At 38.9% G+C, this 21824-nt stretch overlaps 1 protein-coding gene across 12 annotated transcripts in view; it reads right to left on the reverse strand.

The window, feature by feature from the left end:
• LOC129767692 (potassium voltage-gated channel protein Shab) overlaps positions 1-21824 on the reverse strand; it is a 339910-nt gene that overhangs the window by 96621 nt on the left and 221465 nt on the right. For all 12 annotated transcript variants that reach the window (XM_055768833.1, XM_055768832.1, XM_055768837.1 and 9 more), the window contains one exon: positions 2818-3661. In XM_055768833.1, coding sequence (XP_055624808.1) covers positions 2818-3661 — 844 coding nt within the window. The remainder of the gene's footprint in view (positions 1-2817; positions 3662-21824) is intronic.

The raw sequence follows: 21824 nt of genomic DNA on the forward strand, positions 1-21824 counted from the left end.
CAATACAACGTTTCTCCTTTTTACTCTCACGTGTCGCGCTTTATTCGTCAGCCGATTTGTTGTTAGAATACCAGGTGTGCAAGTGGAAACAGTCTGTTTGGTATTAGAGATGTTCTAGCAAGGTTGTATGCATTCCTTTGATTTGACATAACTGTCATATTTATTCATTTGACAATTACATTCTGTGAAGCCGGTCCATCCTCCGCAAAGCCAACTCGTTTAGGCCGAAAGACGAAGCTCTGTGTGGCGGGATCACGGAGATATGGTGTACCATAAGCTCCTAAAAAGGTGGAATGAAATGGTGAATGCAGATCGCTACCAACAAGAAATGATAAATTTGAACTTTGCATTGGTAGAAAAGAGACCGGAATGGGCCCGAAGAGACGGTAAAGTGACATTACAGCATGACAACGCTTGACTGGGAAACGTTATCGCATCCACCGTATTCTCAAAACTTGGTCCCGTCAGATTATTATCTTTTTGCTTCAATGGTACATGCACTTGTAGCGCAGTTCTTCGCCGAATATAAAGATGGCGAAAAACGGATCAGTGAATGGTATTCGTCGAAATAAAATAAGTTTTAAAGGGCGAACACGAAATTATTGCGACACATTCAACAGGGCATAACATTCTTACCATTGGGTAAAAATCAACCAAATTTTGCACACTTTTTCATTTATGTGTATTGTCTACATGCTGTCAAACTCGAAGTCGTGTTTTTCGATTCAACGAAAATGGAGGTGAACCAACGCGAGTCGAGAGAACAAATTCTTTCTAAACATCTGGAATTTCCTGACCTGTCGCACCGGCAGTTGGGAAAAATGCTGAACATTCACCATTCAACCGTCTCCAGAGTGTTGAAGCGGTTCCAGGAACGGTTGACGTTGGACCACGGCAAAGGAGCTGGAAGAAAACCGGGACTGGAGAACAAAAAGACGGAGGGAAAGGTGAAGCGGATGATTAAAGCAAATCCCAACGTCTCAAGCCGTGATTTGGCTAAAAAGATCGGTATGTCGCAGAGCTACGTCCAGAATGCAAAGAAGAGAGCTGGACTACATACATACAAGGTACAGAACTTCCCAAACCGCGATGAGCGGAAACAATCGACGGCTAAAACTCGGGCACGGAAGCTCTTCGAGAAGATGCTGACAAAATATGGCTTCTGTATGATGGACGACGAAACGTATATAAAAGCCGATTTTAAGCAAATTTCGGGGTTGGAATTTTTCACCGGCAAGAGCAAGTTCGATGTGGACGACAAATTTAAGAAGAAGAAAATGTCGAAGTTCGTCTCCAAATATCTCGTTTGGCAGGCCGTCTGCTCTTGCGGACTGAGGAGTGAGCCTTTCGTGACAAAGGGCACAGTAAATGGCGAGATCTACAAATCTGAGTGCCTCGAGAAGCGCCTTTTGCCGTTCTTGCAGCAGCACGTTAATATATTTAATAAAAAACAACTTAGCTCAATTCTTCCCAAGTGTCAAAAATTTTTACACCCCCTAAATATAAAAATATTTTAACTAATAAAATTTTTTAAGCTCCGCTATTTTGCCCAGATTTGGCATCATGCCACTATTCTAAAAGTGTCCTGGAGTGGTATGAGGCCAATTCTGTCCATTTTGTTCCAAAGGACATGAACCCGCCAAACTGTCCGGAGCTGCGCCCGGTGGAGCAGTACTGGGCAATAATGAAGCAGGAACTTCGGAAGAGCAAGAAGACAGTCAAAGACGAGAAGGACATGTTTAGAAAATGGAAAAAAAACGGAGAAACTAGTACCGGATGACACTGTAAAGACTTTGATGGAGAGCATCATGCGAAAATGCGTTCAATTTTACACTCAAGGCTCCATCGATTAACTTTTCTTTTGATTTTTGAAGTAAATATATGTATAAAACTACCCTAAAATTTTGGTTTGATTCTAAACATTATAAGAAAATTGGCATGACATTTTCGGTGTCGCAATAATTTCGTGTTCGCTCTTTATTGGAAAGGAATCAACAATCGCGAAATGGGTAGAATCAAACGGGGATTTGATCAAATAAAATTTTTCAGGGGTTCTCCTGAAAATGATGTGTTGCCTTCATTAACAAAAACAGACAATTTCAACTTGCACACAATATTGAAAATTTCCGTTTCCGCGTCGTTTCACACTGATCTGTGATATATTTTCACCGTTTGTGAGAATAATTAGCTACGAAGTTTTGGACCTTTGTTCTCGCAGTAATTTAGTTTTTCAATACAGTGATTTTTCCTTCAAGCAATTTATATTCCTTCAGACCGTGCACATTTTCTTCTTCATTTTTCACTTTTTATATGAATACCTCATTATTATTACTAACAGAAAACATTTATTTTCACGTGCCGTTATTTTCTCTGTATCATGGTTCTCACGAAACACATTTTATCGAATATTACTCAATGACAAACACACACAGAAACAGGAAAAATTATCAGGAGAACACGGATTTTTAGTTGTACTTGTACGAAGATACACCAGCAACAAAAGGAAGAGAAACAAAACAAACGTAGAACAAATTGTGATCTGTAAACGTTGTTACTCATAACCCATACAAACGAAAATAACAAACTAGAGAAGCGTTCAATGGTTTTTCGGCATTATTGCTACATAAATGATGTTTAGAGGGAAAGCGTTCAATTTTGACTAAATTCTTTTTTGAAATGGCTGCTGATTTGATGTCACACTAGGATCTACTACATATGAGGTCAATAGAATGACCAGTGAAGCGAAATGAATATTTAGTTTCATTAAGCGATCAATTGGAGGTGCATCAAGATCAAGATCAATAAAATGCTACTCACCGGTGTCGACAATGACGTCGATCAGATCCATACTCTTGGCAAAGGCATCCCGCAGGTTGATATGGTGAAAGCTGACGATGCTTCCCTCGCGCTTGGCACGATCGAGTGCCTCGCGCCGCTTCAGGGCCTTCTCGCGCCGCATCTGATTCTTGTAAAACTCAGCGAAATTGTTAACGATGATAGGAATGGGCAATGCGATTACCAGTACGCCGCATATGCAACACACGGTACCAATCACTTTTCCAAGCGGAGTAGTGGGGTAGATGTCCCCGTAGCCAACCGTGGTCATGGTGATTCCCGCCCACCAAAATGTTTCGGGTATAGATACAAACTTGGTCTGAGGCTCGTCTTTTTCAGCAAAATATGCGAGGGACGAAAATATGAGTACGCCCATTGCCAGGAACAACATTAGCAGACCCAGCTCCTTGTAGGAATTTCTCAGCGTGAAGCCAAGCGACTGCAGGCCCGTTGAATGTCGGGCCAGCTTAAGGATTCGCAGGATGCGCATGATGCGAAAGACTTGCACCACCCGGCGCACATCCTGGAACTGGTCCGTCGCGTTCTTGTTGGTCTCCAACAGGAACAAGGACACAAAGTAGGGCAGAATGGCAAACAGGTCGATTATATTGAGGCCGCCCTTGAAAAATTTCCACTTGTCCGGCGAGGCGCTAAATCGCAGGACGTATTCGAGCGTGAACCAGGTGATGCACACCGCCTCAACCATCGCTAGTTCGGGATTGTCCTGGGAGGTGCCATTATGATCGGATTGCAGGGACGGTAGTGTATTGAGTGTCAAAGCTATCGTAGATAATACTATGAAGAGAATAGATATCACGGCAATTACCTGCAATTAAAGGCAACAGAACGGAAAAACTAGAGAGAGCAGCTCTTGGAATTTTGGAATTTTCGCATCGGACGATGGTGAATTTGCTTTCTTCTTTCGAGGTTGATTTAATTTTATAAAATTACGTTTGTGTTTTTGCTCAGGTTTGCTCTATGGAATGATCGTAAAATTTACTCACTGATTACCCAGTGGATATCTGGAATAAATTTTAGATCATTCCCGGTCAAGCGGGATGAGGCTTTTTGAAATGTGTCAGATGGTGAAATATATTCATTCGGTTTTTGTAATTTAGATTTCGTACTTCGAAAGATACTCAGACTTTCCCTATTTAGAACAGTAAACTTGCATAAACCATTTGTTTCGTAATGAAATCATAACGATGTTTGGCTTACACTGTGTTGTATCGGATCGAACGTTGCAAAAATTGTCATTAATTTTTCATGAGCCAGAACTGACGGAACTTAATACTTTCACGTGAACCGGGGTTTGATACAAGCCGGTGGCTTGTGAAGGTCAAGTTTCCATCTTTTATTATTTATCGAGTATACAGTGTTCATACGTGAATGAATCCTTTTTTTTAGAAATTTTCCATCCAATCCATCCATCCAATTTTCCATGCTTACTAGTTAATGTGTCTATTGCGTTTATATTTCTAAAGTATTGAAATGACTGTATGACCCTTTAAACATTTAATAACTAATTTCAAGAATGTTCCTCAAAGGTTATTTTTAAATGGGCTTCGAGCGTTTACAAAATTAAACCCTCAACAACTAATTTCATGGATAACCATCCGATAAATTGAAAATAAATTGGTTGTGATTGTATCAATATACACCTTCAAATTTTCGGTCCTGCACGCACATTAAACAGCGCTCCGTTTGAATATCGAATCGTGAAATCACAGTTTAATCCTCCAGCGGCATAAAATAGTGCAAAGCAAATAGAGGGGCAGTGATTGGCATAATGCTTCACGCTAATAGCAATTCAGGAGAGTGGGGTAATTCCGATGAGCTCCAGCAAAGATCATTATCGGATCATAAATTCATTCTCTTCCGCCATGGTAATGTTGCTTCAGACACCGTTTAACGCAAAAGTTCTAATCGTTGGTAGGTTGCGTAGCTTTAGCTTCGAAAAATTGCATTGAATTCCTAATGTTTCTGAAACATTTTTATTTTCATTCAAACTCATCGAAATATGATAGCAATATATACGAATAAATTAACCGCCTATTGTAAGAATAGATTAGAACCGGTTTAGTTCAAGACCTAAAAAAAATTCGATAACTGAAAAGCTTTCCATCACAACAGGTTCATTCGGGGAAAACAATTCCAATGTAAGATAAGGTTCTATGCAAGGTCATGTCTATGGAAATAGGACAGAGGGATTTCTCGGAAGTCATTCATAGTCATAGTTAAAGTCAGTAGAATATCAGAATGGCCCCGGACAAAGCATCGTTTCATATCCCTCCTATCCGATCGATAAACTTTTACTTAGTCGCGGCAATACATACACACACTCTTTACAGATACACGGGCCAAAGGTTGTGCAGTCCACTGATCATTCAACAAGAGCCAAAGGTTGTACCGCTCATGACAACTCTACACGAACTGATGATTGCGCCGGATGATGACCATTCTATCCTGGATTCCTCGAGTCGAGAAAGACGCACCACGCTAGATATGGGGTACAGACTAGGGAGCGTTGCTGATTAATGGTCAGCTGCATCCCAATAGGAAGTAGCCCGTGTCGGGCACACGTATAGAGCATCGAAGACTGCAACATACCAATTATGAGAACACTTGTAATACTAACCTCGAGCCAACCGCGAGTAATCGGTTACATATTACTAACATAGTTGTAAGACAAAAATTGTCAAAATATTGGACTCCCGGCCCCGTCAGGCTAACGCCACATGTGCCTTAATAAAAAATATATTTTGGAAAAAAAAAAGCATCTTTTAATGTGAGGCTATTTTCCAAGCAAGTTATCAACAGTGTAGAAAATTTATGATCATTTTCTATAATACCTGGTTCGATATACACATTTCATTCACGAGTTACATAGCTCCAAGTTTGCTCATTTTTGTTATTCATGAGTAAGTGTGAATGTAGTAAACGATTTTGCAATGCTAATCATTAGCGTTCGCATACCTGCGATTAAATACTTACTTTACCCGCAACGTTCGTGGGTTTGAAACAATGAATTACAATGCCTTAGACCCCTCAGTGACATTGCTGGTGTTTAAATAATACTGAATATTGGTTTCTATATGGAGCGGTTAAATGGTTAAATGAAGAATCCGTGAAAGTGTCAGACCAAGAAATGATCCAGAACTTCTCGTAAAGAATGGAGTGTCAATCGTTTCAGCAGATGTCGGTGAATACGAACGTCATACTTATACAAATTACATAGCTAGAAGATATACCTATCGCATAAAATTCATAGACAGCAGCTTCTAGAATGAACTGTCACACTGGTATTCAAAAACCGAAGATTCAAATCAGTGGATATTGTCAATCGCTCCAACCTTCACTGCGGAATACATTCTCCATAGAAAACTACAGTAGCTTCCAGAGTAATTGATAGCACATCTGTAGAATCCAACCGGCAACGAGCTAGATGGATCCCATGAGAAGCTGGCAACGCTTCTGCTTAAGCAGGTAAAGCCGAATAAATGCTAGCAATTTCTGGATGGATTATTTGACGGCAGTTACATTGTTCATAGCATTCAAAAATGAAGGGCTCAACAATTGAGTCGTTGCTATAATTTTTCTTAGAGCCGGTTTAGAAACGCTTTCAATTTCGATTATTCCTGCCTTCTGTGATCTTTCTAAGTGCAGAAGCAGACTACACGCCATGTTGGATGGTGAACGAAGAATCTAACATAGCTTATTCTGATACTAATACATTATAAGGTTCCATGCGGGTACATGTTGATCTCCATCTCAAATGGGGTTTGTAAGTCATCAGAACGACTGTAGAAAATGAAGTTTTTACTGGTTTGAAAGGCAGTCTGTCTTCCAAACCAAAGAGTTCAAAACATTGCGTTACAACAATTGTTTTTCGTGGAGGCGGTTGGGAATCGCTGTTGATCACGATTAACTCTGTCAGATACCCTATTATCGTCCTGAATTCAGTGTGTGGCTACAAGCCATATTAGACGGTTTTTGAATGCTGAATATCGATGGTGTTAGGGTAGAGCAATTTCTCGGTAGTCTTCTGTGGCAAACGGGTACTGTAGAACATCAGAATGTTCCCGGAACGAAGCTTCCACATCGAGGCTGTTTCTCAAGATACTTCTTAGATGAAAAAAGATCCGGAACTCCAGATGAAATATGCTTTAGTTCGTTTTTGTTTATGACCCCGTCCTTTCCAACAGATTTGCGCAACTGACTAGGTGCAGTGTGTTCATTAAATTTTGGGACTTAAGATTTATCTAACTATATATCTATAAGGAGTTGGTTCTCCTGGCTAAACGCTTGCTGGGTAATATATATATATATATATATTCAGAGGTTTGAACCATTTTATTATCCAACAAAATTCAACTCGAATATAAAAATCCTCAAAGTCGAACTATTCTTCACGAGAATGCACTTAGTCACAAGTCACCGATCGTGCGTCCAGATCACTGCACTGCATCAATACTTTACGGAGAGCGACTTACTGCTTATGAAGGCATCAAAATAAGGTTTGATAATTGAATTGCCCTAAAGACTTTAAGACTTTCTGAAGAATTCATGAATTGTTTGGAAAATGGAGCGAAATTTGTAGCTGCACATGGAACGCAATTTGGATGGACAAATGTTTCTGTTTTTTTAAATGTGTTTTTTTTTCGCACATCCATTAGTTGACGAGCTGTTGGAAAGTTGACAATACTTTTTACATGATGAACCAGTCTCAAATCGGTTCCATTCATTAGCATTATTAGTTTGGATACCATACGCGGATATCAATTGGTGGTAAATACTAGTTTGATAAAGCAACCAGGGCTTGTCGTATTCGAAACGAAGAAATGAAAATGATTTTCTAATTGTTTCTTTCGCATCAACCAGGAACATTTTCGATTGGAGCATTCTAAAACATCGATTTGATTGACGATTGGAACAACTCGAATGAGCCATATTCATAGTCATCGTAAAAGTGTTTCATATTGCATGCGAAATAACGCTCGCAGCTTTCGACTGAAAGTATAATCCGTTGCATTCCACCAAAATGGATTATCCCGGACAGTCTTCCACCAAAAGTGGTATTAAAAGCGGCATAGTAGAGGCTACAAATGGTGATTTGACAGCTGGGAAGGAGCGTTAACTAGAGCTCTGGTCCTCCCATGTTTCTACCTCACGCCTCCGCGAGTCATACTACCAGTCGAAACATGAGGACAGCTGGTGGCGTAGCCTGGGCAATGTTGTCAATCCGACAATAGCAAAATGAGGGGGTGTGACGCGAACACTGGCGCGGGATAACCATAGCGAGGCGGTAGAGGAAATGCTTTGCCAAATCCGGGCGTCTGTTTTCTCCAGATTAGTGGTGGCTGAATCACCGTGTGGGACTCTAAACAGTGCTGGCATGACGGTCCTCCGGCGAGACAGGGGTTGGTCGCAGGCATTGCATATAATAATGAATTAGGAAATTCGAACCGAAACAATCGGCATGGACCCACACGACGAAAATGGACTATGGATTGGAAAATCGGGACGTGCAACAGCCGATCTCTCAACTTCCAAGAAAGCACTAGAGTGTTCTCCGACGAATTGAAAGCCGCAGATTCGACGTTGTAGCGCTGCAGGAGGTGTGGTAGAAGGTCTCAACGGTACTTACGTTTAGGGATGGTCACACCATCTACCAGAGCTAGGCACAGCCTCCATAGTGATGAGCGAGATGCGAAAGTGGGTGATTCGTTGGGTGGCCCTCGAATGTGCAGGTTGAGAATCAAGGGCCGATTCTTCAACATTAGCATCATCAACGTGCACAGCCCAGACCTCGGGAGTAGCGAAGATGACAAGGAGGAATTTTAAGCGCAGTTAGAGCGTGAATACGATCACTGCTTAAAACATGATATCAAGATCGTCATCGGGGTTTCCACGCTCATGTTGGCCAGGAGGAGGGATACAAACCAGTAATTGAAGGGTCCAGCGCACACCAGCTGACCAACTAAATGGTCCTTAGATTTATCGACTTTGCCGCCTCCATTAACATGGTCATTGGCCATGACCTTCTTCCAGCATAAACTCCTACACAAGTACACCTGGAGGTCGCCTAATCAGACAGAAACACAAATCGACCACATTTCGATTGACCGCCGGCACTTACTAGATATAATCGTCGTCAGATCCTATCGGAGCGTTAAAGTTGACTCGGATCACTACCTGGTGATGGTGAAGATGCGCCGCCTCGGTTAAATCTCGTGCGGCTGAAACAGCCTGATGTCGTCGGAAATTACGTGCATTCGCTCGAAGCTGCCGGAAGAGGACGAGCTGAATGAAGCCCCTCTCGAGGACTGTTGAAACACCATTAAAACAGTCATCAACAGCGTAGCGGAGAACACACCCGGGCATGTGGGATGTATTCAGCGGAATGAGTGGTTTGACAATGAATGTAGGAGGGTGATGGATGAGGAGAACGGTGCGCAGGCGGTTAAGTTGCCCGGTGCCACTCGTCAGAACGCACAGAATGCATCGTACCCAAATCTTCCGGGAGAGAAAACGCTGCCTGGAGGAGGCGGAGTATGCAGAGCTGGAGCAGCTGCTAGAAGCTCAACGCATCCCGCAAAGGTTTTGTGCCGCGAGCCGAAATGTGTCGGACCAAGAATGGAAGTATTTTGACGGATGATCGAGAAGTGACGGAAAGGTGGAAGCAGCATTTCGACGAACACCTGAATGGCGGGGCAAAGAACCATGGCGGCGGGGAAACCATTTTCATCGAAGGGTCAAGCGTGGAAAAGGAGTCAGTTCCCACGATAAGCGGAGTTAAGGACGCTATCAATCAGCTGAACAACAATAAATCCTCTGGGAAGAATGGCATCGGACCGGGGCTTATTAAGATGGGCTCGGAGAAGATGTCCAATTGTCTGCACCGGCTGATTGTGAGCATTTGGGATGCAGAACAACTGCCGGAGGAGCGGAAACACCAGTGCTGTCTACAAAGTGCTATCTCAAATTATTTTCCCTCGACTATCACCAATTGCGAACAGATTCCTGGGAAGTTATCAGGTTGAAGGACGGTCATCGACGGACCAAATTTTTATGCAACGTATGATATTATACGGAAATCAGTCATATTTCTTTACAGTAGGATTCTGCCCCGGTTGATATGGCGAATACAACATAGGCATACAGAAAATTATTCCGTTCTTATCACTCGTATGTTTGCCGGATCTTGATCCACTTAGCTTCTCCTCGAGGGGTTATAGACATTTAAAAAGTGCGAAGGGACTCAATATGGACCAATTCAAGGTTCTTTGGGTCAATATTGAGGAGTAAGTCCCTCAGGATATGCTGCGTATCAGCTGTGATGAATTCACAGAACGTTTACCCAAAGTTATTGAAGCAAAAGGTGACACATTTGAACTGGATCAATATGTTACATTCCTAGATATGCAGAAAACATACGCTGCACTGGACTCGGGTTTAATTTTCATTTTTCATCAGCGCCTGTTCATAGCAACCACCTTGAAGTAGCAAAACCTACTTGAAGTTTTTTTTTTGTTTTTAAACGAACGGATGTGTGGGGGTACTATACATTCAAATCAAATGTAAAATTTCATGGCATGGGTTCGTTCATAATTCCTCGGATCGTTTGACGTCTACTCGCAACCGAGTAACTGGCAACGTACAAACTCGGCTTAATCTTCGATACTATCCTCTCTTTTTTCTCTCGGAGACGCGAGAAAAATCGTTTCACAGAAACAGAAACACTGAAATTGATTTTTAAACTGTTGCTGTTGGACCCATTTACTATAGCAACTAAAGCGACCAATTGCGAAGTTTGTGAATGGCAATGTTTATTCACAAATAACTTTTCCTTCGAGTTTGTCTTTCGCGTGGAACTTAACCTGTCGTTTTTCATGTTGTAATGGTTTCTATTTTCATCCACCTGTATTAGGTTGGACAGACATTGTTAGCCAAATACGTTACTTATTCATAATCTCCAGACACTCGAAGCAGATTACCAAAACGTGAATTCATTTGGAAATGTCAATGATTGCCAATACATGGCTCCGGCAGTAAGTGTTGGTCGATTTTGACATATCCAAAACGTCATGAACCATGCACAAACTGCTTTGATACATAAGTTATTTTATTTTGGCGTCATATACTTTTGGTTTTGTAAAAATATGTATATTTGTGACAAATCGTTATTTGCGGGAAGTGCAGATCTACGCCTAACATTCGATGAAAACGGCCGCTGAAGCCCATCGAGAGCTCTAACAGTTTAAGAAAGAAACTTTTCTAAATGAAACAAAGTGTCGTTATTGATTAAGTAGCTTCAAAGATGGTGTTTTCGATGACGACAACCAGCACCATGAAGATAGGTCAAAAACCATCGAAGTCGCTGAATTACTCTATGAGGATCCATGTCAAACGCAAGATTAGCTCTGTTGTTATTCCTGCAGCGGGCACCTGGTTGAAATCCTGGTATTTCTATTAGGAGATCTTGTTCCAAAACATCGATCGCAACACCGCTTGTTCCAGTTGTTGTTCATCCACCAGAATGAAATTTATCGGTTGAATAGCTGCAAAAAGCCTTTTTTACGAGTGATAAGTTCCTCATTCTGCACCCCTCGACTCGAGCAAACGCGAGCGGTCCGCACCCGAGCGTTCCTTACTCGATGCTACTGGTGGTCACTGTCAAGCTGTCAAGCGATAACTTGGGTTCCTTGTCATTGAAAGGCAAGGGACGTTGAGCGTTGGTTTTCGTGGATTCATCACATCAATACGTAGAATAGAAAGTGTTGGGGACTGTCCGGTCATGCTTTCTCATCGTTGTCTCGATCAAACATTCACGCAGCGAAGGTTATGCTGTGTTTTTGGATCGTTTAGCTTAGAATACATCACTGGGAAACGGTGTCGAATTTAATTGTTGCAATTGAACCGAGCATTGCATGATATACATTCACAATACGAACAGAGGCACGAAAAAAGTGATTCTACAACATGACAACGCTCGACATCACGTTGCCAAACCGGTTAGAATCATAGTGACAACATTCTGAAATATACTAAATTTAAAGATGTTGGGTGTTAGGACGATTAAGATGTTATGATACTTTTCATTCTGTGTATTACAATGAAGTATCATCGATAAAATATCGCAGACATATGGCTTGCCGGTATCCACACTGCAAAGGTAACTTGAGGCTTTTTAAGCTTTTTTTTCTTTTTTTTTCTGTGGTTTTTTTCAACCTTTATAATCATTAACATCAAGAAGATTAAATTGTCTTTATTTGGCTTAGCCTTAACGTTTGTTTGCGACTTGTGTGATGTTTATGTAGTTCTCCTTGCTTGGTTGTATACTTTTGGAAGGGTGGAATGCTTTTCGGAGAGATTTTTGTTCCGCCGCCGCGTGTTGAAATATACGACAGATCGAACAGAATACCACATGTTTTTGTTTTTGAGGAATCCTCGGTTGTCTTCCCAGGGAAACCAGGGATGACCTCGAGTCTTGCCTCAAGTTCAACTCAGCATGGTTATGTTGCCTGTTAGATATTATTTCAAATTGTTGCACCATATGAGTTAATCGTTCAGATGTTAGGATGAGTCATAGTATCTTTCAAAAAATGCATATTTCAATTTGATTATAAGAATTTTTGACCGAATGAAAATACTCTCTAGCCCTCTCATCTAGCTTGACCTGTGGAACCACCGCAAGCTATTGTAACGCGGAAACCCTCGTGGATCCGGGTAATGGACATTTTCCACATCGCTTGCGCGTCCCACCAACGGATAAATGCACCACCACGTGGATGCATACCTCCTCACCACGAGAGCCGCCACGTAGTTTCCGCTTCGTTTCGCTTCGGACGATAACTATATAAAATTAAAACCCACAAGTGTTTGAGTAACCAACTTGCCCCAGCAAAAGAAGAATTTAAATTCCCAATCAGCCCGTTCGGGTACCCCTCTCTCGTTCTGTGGGACCGTGGGGAGTGGTCGGAGTTTTTCCTGTTTTGTGTGCTCGCAGGGGAATGAGATTGGCAGCGAATGGGAATCGAAATGCATATATCTGTTACACAGTTAGCGGAAACTAATGGTCCAGCAAAGGACTTCTTTTCGTTTTTTGTTTTACACGCGCACTCACTTCTTTCGGCTGATAAGAATGAAGGGATTTACGTACGAGAAGTTTTTGTTTGGGGGGACAGAAAGAGAGAGTCTGTAGAGATTAGTGTTGAAGCGTTTCCGTTGGTTGTGAGGGGTTGAGATGGTCTTCCGAAAAGCGCGCGATTAAAGCTAAAGACATTGGTTGCTGGAGGGTCACCACACACATACACGAGGTTAGTTTGTGGTTTTCTGAATGGGAAGCGCACACATAGTTTTGCTGACACATTCTTCTAGTTAGTACAATGACACTTAAATTATTTGTTCACATTGATTTATTAGGATGGTCCACAGTCACAACGTATTAAAAGGGAGAGCAAATCGTGGATGTTCACAAGGCGCGGCTCTGCGGACACTATACACAGGAGGAATGTTAGTGGGTGGTTTTGGGTGGGATTTTTTTTACTTTCTCCGGGACATCGAAAATAATGGGTCTAGTTGTCAACCGTCAAGAAGTGTTTGTTTTCACAAGGGTCTGCAGTCGTGCTCATCGAATTAACGGTTAAGAAAAAGGAAAAAAAGTTTTATCATGTTCTGATACATTGCTTTGATGTTATTATTTTTGTAGCGATTGTGTGTTGTTAGCGGTTTTGTGAGCCGCCCTCTTTTGGGGGGCGATCGTTAGCGCGAAAAAATACACAATTCATTTGGTGATGGACACAATTACAAAAATAATATACACACACATTGAACAGACAATGTACGTTCATTTGGCAATTTGTTTTTTTTTTCTTCAAGTTACGGCGGCTCTGCATTGCTGATGTTTGCAGACAATGGACGTCACAAGAGAGAGAAAAGAATTAATTTCATTTGTTTTTTTTTTATTTCATGTGCATAACTAAAAATTTTGTGAAAGCATGGAAATGAGCGGTAAGAGAACGAAACGAAACAACCAAAACTGTCAAATAGATAGTTTTAACTTGGCTTGTAGTGAAAGTTGTAAAGGTTCTATACCTTCTACCAAAGTTCCAATCATACATCGTCGAAAAAACTTCAAGAAAGAGCACTGTAAATCACATTCTACAACAGAAAAATAAAAATGAAGACGGAGCTAATTATTTGTGTTTCTAATGATTCTTTCGAAAGGCTCATTTCATATCGGATTTTCGGTGCAATCTCAGCAGATATCACGTGCGAGCAAAATAGCATCTAAATAGATGGTGTGAAAATCCAGAAAGGAAATGAGCGCATTTATTTATGTAAAATGATAGGGAGTTTTCCTCTTTCTCTTCCAGCGTTAACAACATAATTGAAAAAATGGCAAACTTTTGTATACTGCTTTCTCTACGCTACGTATTTGTTTTGGCATGAAGCAGAGCTATATTCAATTTTCGATTACAAGGCTGAAAAAAGTTCGTTTTATTTCAGAAGCGGTTAGGATGGAATCAACTTCAAATTAAGGCATGCTAAGAAAGTTCTAAGATAACCTGACCTTTGCGACGTTTTAGCAATTAGAAACTAATTAGCATTACTACGGGTTAAGTTCTTCGTTAGTTCAGTTCTGATTTATCATTTCAATATTCTTAGTGGTATTTCTCTGATGTAACCAACATTGCAAATTTCCAGTTGATTCAAAGGTTAGGTTCCATTGGTTTTCAGACCGCTCGTTCGATTATGATAATTCCATCATTTCACTTAGGCTCTTGATATTCACTGGATTTTATCATTATACGTTTTCATCATGTTTTTTCCATCGTTGAATATGGTTCGCTTATATCATGTTTTTTTGAAATATAAGAAATACACTCGACAAAAAATTTAAATTCACATCTTGCAACATCTCGCAAAGAAACTTTAAACTTTAAAATTATGTACAAAACTATGTACATAATTTTAAAGTTTCATATTTCTTGTTTGCGAAAATACTACGCTCACATTTTTATCTTCCAGTTTGTATAGTAGAGTCGTTGTGTATATGTGGTAATGCGTAAGTATATATATTAGAGTGCCAATGGATGTATGGGAAAAAAGTGACCCTCGGATTTTCAAAGCGAACTTGATTAAAAATGTTGATTCCCACGAAAAACTACCCTATGCAAAATATCAGCTCAATCGGACTTCATTTACTAGTGTCGCACAGCGGTCAAAGTTTGAGTTTTTTGAAAACCAAAAAATCACCCAAGAGGGAGGAAATCAGGGTTTTCGGAAAAAAATAATTTGATGCCAAATGTCTTCTAATTGCATGAAGCGTCGAGATGTACTGTCATCTCGAATTTTTTTTGGTCAAAAATTGACACTCTGGGACGTCGTTTTCTCGGAATGCGAGGCAGGACGTATGGTTTTGGATGCCAATGAAAATCGTCATATCGATTTTTCATACGGGACTCCTTAGGAAATGTTGATTTGCACGATAAAATACCCTCTGCAAAATATTGGCTCATACGGACTTCATTTACTATTGTCGCAGATCTCAAAATTTTAGTTTTTTGCAAATAGAAAAATCACCCAAGGGGCGGTAAAGGAAATCGGGGTTTTCAAAAAAAGTTTTTTGATGCCAAATGTCTTAGAATTGCATGAAACGTCGTGTTTTTTTTTGATGATTTTTCAAAGTTAACCGATGGTTCAAAAAATCATTTTTCCCTATTTTCCCAAAAACAACTTTTTCCAAAAATTTATTACTTTTGAACCACTAGACCAATTCAGATGTTCGACATATTAAATTAAAGCCAAAGAAAATTTGAATTATGTTCTCGTTAAGTTCCGTTATTATTTTGTTATTATTTTGTTGTTTTTATAGTTTTCATGGTCTCGGGACCAAAGGCGCTATATTTTTTTATATTTTTCCTGGAAAGCTGAGGATTTTTCAAATAACATATCTCGAAACCAGGGAAGCGTTTTTATTCGTTTTTGAGTTATGATTTTTGAAAGTTAACCGATGGTCCAAAAATAATTTTTTCCTATTTTCCAAAAAAAATTTTTTTTTAAATTTATTACTTTTGAACTACTGAACCGATTCAGATGATCGACGCATCAAATTAAAGTTTACTAGCTAGCCTTTTCTAAAAAAATAACACACTTGCCAATTAATTGGATTATAGTCACATACATCCAGTCTAGTCGCATAGAAATATTGAACGAAACCCGAAAACATGTTAACTTTGAAAAATCATACCTTAAAAGCGAAAAAAAATGCCTCTCTGGTTTCGACATATGTTATGTGAAAAATCCTTTGCTTTCCAGAAAAAATATAAACAATATAGCGCCTTTGGTCCCGAGACTATGAAAACAATAAAAAACGAATACAATCAATAATAACGAGAGCAGAGTTCAAATTTTCTGCAGTTATAGTATTTTTTCAAAAAAGATTGGCTTTATTTTGATATGTCGATCATCTGAATTGGTGTAGTAATTCAAAAGTTTAGAATTTTTGAAAAAAGTCATTTTTGAGAAAATGAGAAAAAGTAGATTTTTCGGACAACCTTCAAATGGAAATGGTCATCCTATTGAAAAAAATAAAAAATACGGGTCTAATGTTTTGTGATAAGGAACAAAACTACCACTTTTCACGAAAATCTGAGAACCACTATATCGGTTTGCCATGGAATGGCTGTATAGAGATGTGTTAACTCATTGCAATATATTCGAAATAGAAACAGAGGTAACGGAAAGTTCATTTTGAGGGTATGCGTAACTCTTTGTACTTATGGTACAATTTGCGATGGAGTGCTCCTCTTATTTATTCAAAGCAATGATCGAATGGATAATAATGGATTAGATTTTGTGGATATACCAGGCTGAAAATTTACCTGCTAACATTAGTATTTATTGCAATATTTGTAAATTTACCGTGGGTTTTCTTGAACACTACAAAAGAACAGCTTTTGGCACTCTTTGAAATCAAATGAAATCTGGTTGGTTATGCTAATTGGATTTGTCATTGACTTTTCAGTAACAAATTGTGTTAGTTTACATAAGCTTCGAAGAAACAGAAATCCATTTTCTATTTCTTTTGGTTTTTTTTGTCCACTATACCTACACACAGATAGATAAAAATATGAACCTAGAATAGTATGAAACTTGAACCTTTAAAATGATTTACATCCCATATTCTTATGTTGATTCTTCATGAAGTTACAGACTTTCAAAAATCATTCAAAAATCTCCATGTTGTAAGGCGTTTCTCTATTTTTTGTCGAGTGTAATATGAAAAGTTTCATTCGTTATCAGATTGTTCAACAAAACATGTGTATCATGCTGAAAATATTGTTTTAAGCATTTCTGTAAACAGTGTTGTTCTGTAGTACTCACGGGGCTCACTGCAAGTTTTCTTTTTATGGGATTTGACAAGTATGATGTCCCCTCTTTTACGGGCTATACAATTGGGCCCGAGTCAAAACTTACTTTGCTTATTCAGTTTATAGTAGTTTTGTGGTTTTGATTTGTCTAATAAGAGACAGTACAAAACTGGCTATTTAGCATCGTAGACATAGACAACTATCCTGAAATGCTATAGTTCTTGCATTAGTATTGCTATATAAGTAGAAAAATAGTCTGAGTTTGAATTGAATAAACATATTTTAGTAATTTTGTGGAAAGATCAAATATGTTTCTTCATAATAAAGTTACACTGATAGGCAAAATAAAGTGCCCACCTCTTAGTTCTTAGAATATCTTTCAGTTATTCGGTTCAAATTAAAGTAAACACAATGTAATTTTTTTTCGTCTCATTCATTATATTCTTTTAAAGTTTCACTTATAGAATACTGAGAAAAAAAAGAGTTTACTTAAAGAAACGATAAAAAAACCATTTGCATTGAAAAAAAGCAGTGACAAAAAAGTGTCCCCTCAACCCCCTCTATTGTTTAGGTTTTGTCATTTTGACATGTTTTCAAGCATTTGGTGGGTTTGTACACGTAATCGCATTTGATTTAGTTGAAAAATATGGTGAACACAGTAATTCCCTTGTGTATCCGAAAATATGTGGTTCGAGATGTGCAAAATGGTGCCTCGCACCGAGCTGTCACTAAGAAGTACACTATAAGCAAGGCAGTGATGGGGAAAAATCTTTTGAAACTACACACGTTCGGATCAATGGTGTATCGCCCTGGCAGAGGCAGGAAGCACCAAACGGATGCGAGAATGGACACCAATATCATGGGCGAAGTCAAGATAAATCCGAAGGTAACTGTCCGCGAGATCCAGGAAACATTTCAGCTATATAGTAGTACAGGGGTTGAATAGTAATGTTGTAATAGTAATAGTAAACTAAACGGCTTAACCCTTTGAGACACAGAATTCTAGAAAATAAAAATACCACTGTTGCACAGAAGTTTTATATAATTCAAAATTGAAAAAAATGGCGTGTTGTCATATGACGATAAACCTTTCCAACGAATATATTTCTGACATTTGCCAATTTGTTGCCAACTACTTTAAATAAAAAGGTTCCGAAGAAATTTATGAGCACGTAGCTCTTCTAATATTCCTAGGTGGGTCAAAAATATTCCACCATGCGTTATGAATATTTTAAAACTTTACAACAATACCTAAAGAGGCGGCCATTTTTGTTGAAAGTTAGTTATTTTTAATTGAAAATCGCTTTTTACAAGCTCATAAAAATCGAAAAAATGAGATATCAAAACAAACGATTATGTAACGTTTTGGATAATTCATTTTTACATGCTGATAAAAAATTTCAGCCAAATCGGTCAAGCAGATCCTGAGATATCGATACCACAAGCTGAAAAAAAACACGGTCTCAAGAAAAATGCGTTTAAAATTCGTACAGCAATACTATATCCCTTGAGGTGACCTCATACTTTGTGGGCCCAAACCGTTTGAATGAGCTCCACAAAACCCAGAACTCAACCCTATCGAATTTTTGTGGTCGATTCTCGATGCCAAACTAGTGTCTAATAATAGTTAATATTCTTCAAGCTGTGGAACAGGTCTGGGAAGAGCAACAGCATCTAAAGAACCTCGTAAAGATCATGCCAAAGTGTCTGCAGCAGGTCCGAAGGAGGACACATTATTAAAATGTTTTTCTTCTACTTCTTATTTGGAGCCAATATGGAGTGGGCTATTTTTTTCAACACGAATTGATTTTTCTTCTCTTCAAGTAAAACTTTGATTCAGTATTCCATAAGTGAAATTTCAAAAGAATACAAAAAATAAGGTATCAAAGACTACAGAGTATTTACATAAATTCGAACCAAATAAATGAGAGAAATTCAAAAAATTATGAGGTGGGCACTTCATTTTGCTTATCAGTATACATATTCGATGGTAAAATATGTCTGTTATAAATACGAAATACGATCATATTTGTACGCAATTATATGTGCAATTTATCATAATTTTTGGCTGTTAAACAGCAAACTATCCCTTCGACAGACAGCCATGTTGTGGATGCCAACATCTCGATCACAAAAACAGCTGAAAATTAGGCACTTTGACAGTTGTTGAACCCCACTGACAACTGGAATGTAGGCACTTTCCGTGCACAGAAAAATTCTCAAAATTGTTACAAATACCGAACATTTGAACATCACAATTCTGCCAATTATATTATAAATGTCAAACCACTATGGCTTATCTGTTGTTTCCAAACGTTGAAAACCCATCAAACAATCATTAGCTGTTATTAAACTAAGATATATCTTTTATTTGAATATTCACGCTCTGCCCTACCGACACGAACCGATCATTAGCTGTAATGAAATAATTCAGTTTAATAATGGTCCAACAATAGTATTGAGTGCTCAATAAGACAATATGCTGAACTATACGTTGTATTAAAACTTATTTAGACCAAATTGAAGCTTTTGTTCAATCATTGGGTAGTAAACCAGAGAAACGATTTGAAAACATTTATTTGACTGCAAAGCAGCTTTTGTACAACACATGACGAACTATCAAAATGAGCAGTTGCTGTCAGTGTTTTTAAGCGCATGTTCGATTGCATGGCATTACATTTTAAGTGTACCAACGGAGTAAATGGATTGATGGTGGATCATCGATGCAAAGGTCGTAAGTATGAATCTTGACCATTTTTTTTTTCAAAAGTTTATCCTGAACTGAACAAGTTTTATCTAGTAGCCGTAAAAGACTCTAACAAACGCCTGTCATGGTGCTAAAAAACTTATTCTTTATATAATTGTAAGTTGGGAAGCGAGTTGTTGGAAAAAAATGAATGTCTAGATCTCAATATAATCGTATCGATTGCGGAACGAAACGATCTCAGGCAAGCTTCCATAAATATACTTCCTATTCACGGGCCATGTAAATGCAATGGTTTCTTTGGTCTTGTTCTTGGTTTTTGTACGTTTAATTTTTCCAAAAAAAAAAGCATTGAAAAACATTGGAAAACCCGTTTTTGCCTGAAGGTCGCTCACAATAAGAAAGGATTCACGATCAGTGCGGTTAAAATTCAAACTCAAACGAAAGAAATCGGCGAAAATGACCAAAAATGAATTTTGTTATCATAAAAATCATTGCCACACTTCCACAGTAATGCGATAAGTGTAAGACCGCGGTGACATTGCTTCGGAGTACGAACGAAAGCTTGATTGTACGATCACTGACAAAAACAAACAAACTATTTATTTCGCTCAAAGCAGACGAATTCGAACGAAGCGAGGGAAAGCAATGTAACCCCACCATAACAATTTTATGTAGTTGCTCACTTTTCACGACTGCATACGATTCGTGGGACCACATTTTCGTTCGAAGCTCCGCCGCCTAAAGCCGGATTTATATGTTGTCGGATATTCGATTGCGAGTTAACGTCAAACGATCCAAAGAATTACGAACGTAAACATACCATGAAATTTGACATTTGATTTGCCCGTTTGAAAACAAAAAGAGTTTGAAGTAGCTCGGTTGTGATATGCAAATCAAATGTCTTCTTCCATGGTGTGGGTACGTTTGACGTTTACCCGCAACCGAGTTACTGACAACGTATAAACGCGGCTTAAGGGTGCTCATACACTGTTTGGCCGAAGCCATATATTTAACCTTATGGACGGGGTAAAGAGGAAGGTGCGAGCATACGGGCTTGGGCTCGTAGTATGAATAAATAGAAAATGCCAAAAGTTGTTTAATAGTTTTTATTTTACTGTCTAAAATTTTCAAAAGGATCGGTCTACTGGGCGTATTTCTACAGCGTTTTTTCCGTGATGCAATTTGATGTGACACACCCTTTAAATACGAAATACGGTCATATTTGTACGCAATTATATGTGCAATTTATCATAATTTTTGGCTGTTTAACAGCAAACTATCCCTTCGACAGACAGCCATGTTTTGGATGCCAACATCTCGAGCACAAAAACAGCTGAAAATTAGGCACTTTGACAGTTGTTGAACCCCACTGACAACTGGAATGTAGGCACTTTCCGTGCACAGAAAAATTCTCAAAATTGTTACAAATACCGAACATTTGAACATCACAATTCTGCCAATTATATTATAAATGTCAAACCACTATGGCTTATCTGTTGTTTCCAAACGTTGAAAACCCATCAAACAATCATTAGCTGTTATTAAACTAAGATATATCTTTTATTTGAATATTCACGCTCTGCCCTACCGACACGAACCGATCATTAGCTGTAATGAAATAATTCAGTTTAATAATGGTCCAACAATAGTATTGAGTGCTCAATAAGACAATATGCTGAACTATACGTTGTATTAAAACTTATTTAGACCAAATTGAAGCTTTTGTTCAATCATTGGGTAGTAAACCAGAGAAACGATTTGAAAACATTTATTTGACTACAAAGCAGCTTTTGTACAACACATGACGAACTATCAAAATGAGCATTTGCTGTCAGTGTTTTTAAGCGCATGTTCGATTGCATGGCATTACATTTTAAGTGTTCCAACGGAGCAAATGGATTGAT

Source organism: Toxorhynchites rutilus, chromosome 2 (genome assembly GCF_029784135.1).
Source record: "Toxorhynchites rutilus septentrionalis strain SRP chromosome 2, ASM2978413v1, whole genome shotgun sequence".
NCBI classification, from domain to species: domain Eukaryota; kingdom Metazoa; phylum Arthropoda; class Insecta; order Diptera; family Culicidae; genus Toxorhynchites; species Toxorhynchites rutilus.